Source organism: Cherax quadricarinatus, chromosome 53 (genome assembly GCF_038502225.1).
Source record: "Cherax quadricarinatus isolate ZL_2023a chromosome 53, ASM3850222v1, whole genome shotgun sequence".
Lineage (NCBI taxonomy): Eukaryota > Metazoa > Arthropoda > Malacostraca > Decapoda > Parastacidae > Cherax > Cherax quadricarinatus.
The window spans coordinates 4,553,725-4,560,126 of NC_091344.1; the positions used below are offsets into that span (position 1 = coordinate 4,553,725).

The following is a 6,402-nucleotide window of genomic DNA, read 5'->3' on the forward strand; positions in this document are numbered from 1 at the left end:
TAAGACTGCTATGTACATAGATAACAACATAATAATATGACTTAAGACTGCTATGTACATAGATAACAACATAATAATATGACTTAAGACTGCTATGTACATAGATAACAACATAATAATATGACTTAAGACTGCTATGTACGTAGATAACAACATAATAATATGACTTAAGACTGCTATGTACATAGATAACAACATAATAATATGACTTAAGACTGCTATGTACACAGATAACATAATAATAAATCTAATTTGAATGGATCACAGTTGATCAATCAGCCTTCACATATCAGGCGTTAGAGAATAATTCTCATAGTACAAGTCTAACTTGCATGTAGTCCCATCTCGCTACATACAATAATATGCGTATTATCTACACATAATACTAACACACTGGACAAGCAACTGTCCATCACTTCCAATCAATATGCTGCCCTACCCTCGCTATGCACAGTGATGTAGGCAACCCCCCCCCCTTGAATACCTTATCCATCATCACTACTACCTTGAAGGAACAGGAGTACTATATGAATAGTGTATAGTCCATGTCACACAAAAAAACTGGCCAGCTCCACAGGTGCCAGCACCCGTGGTTCACATATTCACTCACGCATCATTCATCCAACACTCACGCAAACATTTGTTGTCATCCATTACCAGGGAGGCGCCCCTGTTTTCACCCATGACTTCCCTACCCCAGCAACACTTTCCAATCGTACCCTCCCCTCCCTCGTATATTACAAGTCTAATAAAACCTGTAACGTAAGTTGCCTATATCCCTCTGAAAAATCCTTCACCCACCTCCTCCCATAAATTTCCTTATTTCTGCATACCGTTTTATAGAACGTTATCGCTAACACCCTCCTCTTCACCTCAGTAACCTGTTTCCCCCGCAATCCCCACACTATATAGATATAATCTGCCATAATGTATCCCACAGCTCTGATTACACTTTCCTCCCAACCCCCCACGTCGAGACTTAATGCTCTCAATACAGAAATTCCTTTACCTCCTATCCTATTTATCACCCTACTTAACCACCCCTTGACACTCCTCATTCCATCACAAAAATATACTACATGAAAAGCCGACTCCTCCCCACCACATATCCCACACTCCCCCCCGTCAACGACGCGTCTATCCCGTAGAACCACACCCGACGGTAAAATGCCGTGCAGAAAACGATACATGACATCCCGAACACGAGGTTGCAACCTCATCCTACTCAACCTATTCCATATACTTCCCCATGCATACATGGGGAAAATTCCCTCTACAGGCGCTACAACCCTCCCGGCTAACAATCTACACAACCTACCTATTTTAACCTTTGCTGGCTCTCGATCCCACGCCAGAGCCCTCAACACAGTTTCACACTCATGCAACTCAACTCCTGTATACATCCGTTGCAATCTGTTATGGATCCTGGCCAAACCCCCCCCACCCACACTTTCCCTCATCACCTCCCTTTTAATGAAGACACATTTGACCCTCCGCTTTAAGTCCAGCAATCCCAGCCCCCCCTTACTTACAGGTAACATTACCACATCCCTTTTAATCCAATCACAGCTTGAACCCCACAAGAATTTAAAAACCTTCCTAAGTATGTTCGTTGTTGCTGGCCCAGTTAATGGGAACACGGCTGCCACGTGCCATACTTTGCTATACAGTAAGATATTAATAGTAATGGCACGCTGCACAAGGGTCAAATGATAAGGTCGCAATGCACCCAATCGTCCCTGAATCCTTTCTACCATCCTAATCGAGTTTTCCGTGCGTGCCACAGTTAGATCGTCTGCATAAATCAGACCGCAAATTTTTAACGAATTCACCTGCCTCCCCACAACTGCACTACCCCAACTTTTTAGGGCTAAATAAATTGATAACTTATATACTGTAAATTCGTCTTCCTGAAAGTGTTATGACTGGATATTCATCACTGACTTTAGTTCCTTTACAAAATTTAATTAGCTGCACATTAGCCATAAGACTGCGCTTTACCTGCTTGATAATAATTAAGAATAGTTTTTATTCTAACAAAATGGATTGAAATATAATGTTGATGCACATATTTATATACAAGTCTGCGTCCGAACATCAATTGTGTAATCTGTCGTTCGTAATATTTGACTCACTCAACAGATGTCACTCTGAACGTGTAATTAAGTATTGGCAACTCTCAGCCAATACTCATTTCTCTTGCCTCTTTGTTACGAGCATATAAGCAGGGGTGGTTAACAACTTTCGATCAGTTTAATCCTTGTTGTGTTACTGGGAGAATGGTTCTTTCTTTTTTCAGTTCTGCGGTTTGTTATATTCTTTAGCGTATACAATTAGTTTTCCATGTTTTGAAGAAGAATGGGGACTTTTTGACTACAATGAGAAACTTGATAGTTTTGTTAATTAAAAATAATCTATAGTTTTAAAGTCTTTTAATCTTTTTCATTAACTTTAACTGAACAGATGCAGGTCACGAAGATAATAGTGGCATTATCTGTCCTGGCAGCTAATGCTGATGAAATAAGGGATACTACATTCAACGAAACTGATCTTCCTCATTTCAACGAAACTGATCTTCCTCATTTCAACGACACTGAAGCAGACGTTCAGTTAGACAACGACACTAACGTGGAGGAAAGGCAATTATTCCCCCCACTACTTCCCATTCCCTCTCTTCAGTTGCCCTCGTAAGCAATTTTACAGGTTGTTCTTGTAGGTTGATGCCAACAGTAGTATCTACTCAACGTTTTAAGTTTTCTTAGTAGTGTTTCTAGACTACAGATATTGCCCTGGAAATTAGTCCCATGGAGGTACTTTTCTCTCCCCTAAAACTATTTCAGAATGTCTTGTTAACCCTTAAAATCATTTTACTTCATATTAGATTGGAAAACTACTCCTCGCCCACTCTTGTGTGAAGTAAAGCATAATGGTCGCTCCTATTGCTCTTGTGAAAGGTGCAGATTTTTTCCTCCCTCTCCTTTAGAAGGGAATTATGAATGCATATTACAAGCTTTTTCTACTAAAGACAAATTTAACTTGACTCTTGTGCTTAATTGGCAGTAAACTTGACTATTAAATGTTTGTAGTTAAAGTTTAAAATTAATTTCATAATTTTTCTTTAAAATATTCTTAGTACTCGTAGTACTAAGTGTTTGTCTAAATAAATTTCAAAATTCGCGACTGTCTAGTACAATTTCAGTGTTTGTACCCGATGGGGGGGGAGGGGTTAGTAGGCAATAATTGTTCTTAAACTTTTAAAAAAGTATTACTCTAAAAGAGGCGCCTCGGATGTCGAGGTAACTGAAGTGAGGTATAGGAGACTCGTCCGGCCTGGGAGGTTCTATGAAATTTGATTCAGACAATGCTTCATTAATATTTTACTTTTAAGCTTAAATTTATTGAAAAGTTAAACTATAAAATTGCAGCAAACGAATGTCAAATTAGACATTTAGATCGCCCTAAACAATTACTGCTATTTTAAATAGCATTGTGCTATTTTGCGTGTTTAATGCATTACTTTATTTTTAATGTAAAGTTGGCTATGAATGAGGAGAATGACACGATGCATGTGGGTAACTACTTAAAGCATTCGATGTTTAGGTATTCCTTGAAAGATTACAGCACGCCAAGCAAAAGTTAATAGCAATGAGAGGAAATTTTTAAATTCCACTTTTAAATCTTTTTAACGTGGGTATTCGAACACTTTGCGTGGTATATAAAAAAAAAAAATTGCACTAGCATACTAACTACCTTCAGGAAAATTATTAAATATAAAAAGTACGACTGGCTCGCCCACGCCAAGCATAAAATTATAAAATTCTCCCTTCACACCCGTCCAACCAATTTCTAAACATGTTAGCTTCAGTAACTTGATTATTTCCACTGATTCATTGGAATACTATATGGTAGGTTGCCACAATATTTGTTTTTTAGTGTCATGGCTTAAGTAGCTAAAGCTTGTATTCGCCAGTACAGTAAAATAACTTTACATGTGCATGGTATAAATTATGATCCTGGGTGTTTTCCCTTGATAACGTTAATGTAGGCAAGCCAAGGTGGTTTTATACCCCAGTATTTAAATTTTACTTGGAAATAAAATTCTAAAACATTAGGGTTGGTGATAATTAATATCCTAAAAAGCATGAGAGCAGTGGTTCACTAGTACATAAGAATTTATTACGAAAGAGTGGAGGAATATTGCATAATCCTGTTGGCCTATAATTCCCATGTTTAAAGCTAAAAGCTATAGCTAGGTTAGTAACTTAAATCTTTACTGAGCTTGCTATGTATTATACTAATAAAATGTATCCTTAACCTGTTTATAGGCCCCTAAACGTAATGTTATCGCCAAACTGCCATACTAAGTTAATTGATTAAAATTTATCAGCGCTGTATAGCCCTTATGGCTTAGCGCTTCTTTTGGATTATAATAAAATTTGTCATAAATCGTTGAAACTAGCCTGAGTAGCTCTAGACAAATCAGCTAATTAGCTATAGAATAGCTACTTCAAAAGTCTCATTGTGCACATGCTTCTTGACCACAAATATAACTTTTTTAAAAAAAATATATGAACTCCAACTCCTAAAATTAATACTTTTACTGTCCTTCTTGCTTTCTAATGTAATTAAGAATTCTTCTAGCCAAAGGGCTCTCATTGAAGTGAATGATGTAAGTATTAACGTAACAATCTTAAACCTTACCATGATTCTAATTTAAATTGTCACAGAAGTAGTTTTCCCTGCTAAATATCATTCTTTCCTACAACTGTTTCTACAGAAATGTTCTAACAGTCCTCGCTCATGTTAACACTGACGCCAATGCATTTTCTGGCAGTTAAATTTTTTTTCAGTACTTAAATATCTTTCTTCCCTAATCGCATCTTCCACGATGTATATTACACACGCGCATGTCTGCGTGCATATTTTTAAATTAGTTTAAAAACCTTCTCTGTTCTGCTGGCAGATTTGAAGTTCTGAAACATTGAAGTTTTCTATTTCACCCCCGTACCCCCACCCCCCAGCATTTGAGTCTGGGGGGGGGGAAACTTTTTTTTTAAGTTTTACAGAAGTGAGGCTAAAACTAATTTACCTTCTCATTCTTAGGTACAATGTTGCCTTTAGTGTAAGAAAAGCTACTGAACGCCTCACAGCCTTCGCTCACGTCCATTTTCGGGTAAGACTGTTCTGTGACAGTTTTAGAAGAATTTGTGCCGTTATACTGACCCTTGCTAATTAATTTTCATTTTTGCACAGGATGTCATAACAAACATAGGGGCAGGTTGGGATCCCTCAAACAACGAATTTGTGGCCCCTTACAATGGCGGATACTACTTTTCTTTCCATGCAGTCGGCGCCAGAATTGGAGACTTCACGTGAGTGTTAAACTTCCTATCTTTCTTTGTTTAATATTGCTCTTGGTATCTGATATGTCAAAATAAATAGTAAGCGGCATCCCTTCTTAATATAAAAGGTAGGGGGCGGATATCTCAATGCTAATTAAGAGCTCAAGACAGACTTGCCTTCATATTTCCCCTGAAATTTGAATTAAAAAAAAAAAAAAAAAAAAAAAAAAAAAATGCATGACTACCTTTAACCCTATTTTTTAATTCAACTTAAACAGAATGGCTCTAGTGAAAAATGGTGTTTATCAAGTAACTGCCTACGGAACCCAGACGTCCTTGGAGCACGGGTCCAACTCGGTGTTCCTGGAGCTAAGGAGACAAGACAGAGTTTACCTGCAATTGCAGCAGGGTAGCATCTACGAACACCCCGCCAACGAAGCATATACAACATTCACTGGGTTTCTAGTGTTTAATTTATAATGTTAGATTTGTTTAATATACTGAATGATTACAAAATTTTCTATAGAACCATAGCCCTTTTTACACAACAGTAGCCACGGGAGAAAATAATTAAAACCAAAGGCCAGTTTGGTGTGGCTCTCCTTAAGACGGGTTATAGGTTGAACCCTCTTCAAGAGGGGACTCTTGTTCTAACGAATTAGACCCTTTGGTCTCCTTCCTCAGACCGAACCTGATTACCAGCCCCCCTAATCCTCTCCATCCTATTTTTGTCTTCCCCTTCAGGTTTATAACCTGAAGTACTTCCATCTAGCATCACGGTTTCTAGGTAGGGGCAAGTGTGCCGGGGTTCATCCTGTTCCGTGAGGTTCCTGGGGTGTGGTATACGTGGGTATGGAGTTGGGATTATCTGGAGGTGCCCTGCTTCCTTCCCAGATTTGAGAAGTGGGTGAGGTGTCCTGCAGGTGATACGTATATCTCCAGAGGCTGCCTGTCTGTTCTGGAAGGTGGCAGCCTAAGAAGGTATGCTTTATGGCGAGTTTCCGACCGCCCTCTCGTCAGCAGAGGTGGCTCGGTTGGCCCAGCTTCGTTATTGGATCAT

The 6,402-nt window shown here is 38.7% G+C and overlaps 1 protein-coding gene across 1 annotated transcript; it reads left to right on the top strand.

Annotated features, from left to right (window-relative positions):
- The first annotated feature begins 2,191 nt into the window (after positions 1 to 2,191).
- Positions 2,192 to 5,858, top strand: LOC128692243 (cerebellin-1-like). Its single transcript, XM_053781319.2, has 5 exons — positions 2,192 to 2,306; positions 2,464 to 2,687; positions 5,104 to 5,173; positions 5,254 to 5,372; positions 5,621 to 5,858. The coding sequence occupies exons 1-5, from the start codon at positions 2,280 to 2,282 to the stop codon at positions 5,820 to 5,822; spliced, it is 642 nt and encodes a 213-aa protein (XP_053637294.1). The 5' UTR covers positions 2,192 to 2,279; the 3' UTR covers positions 5,823 to 5,858.
- Positions 5,859 to 6,402: the final 544 nt, after the last annotated feature.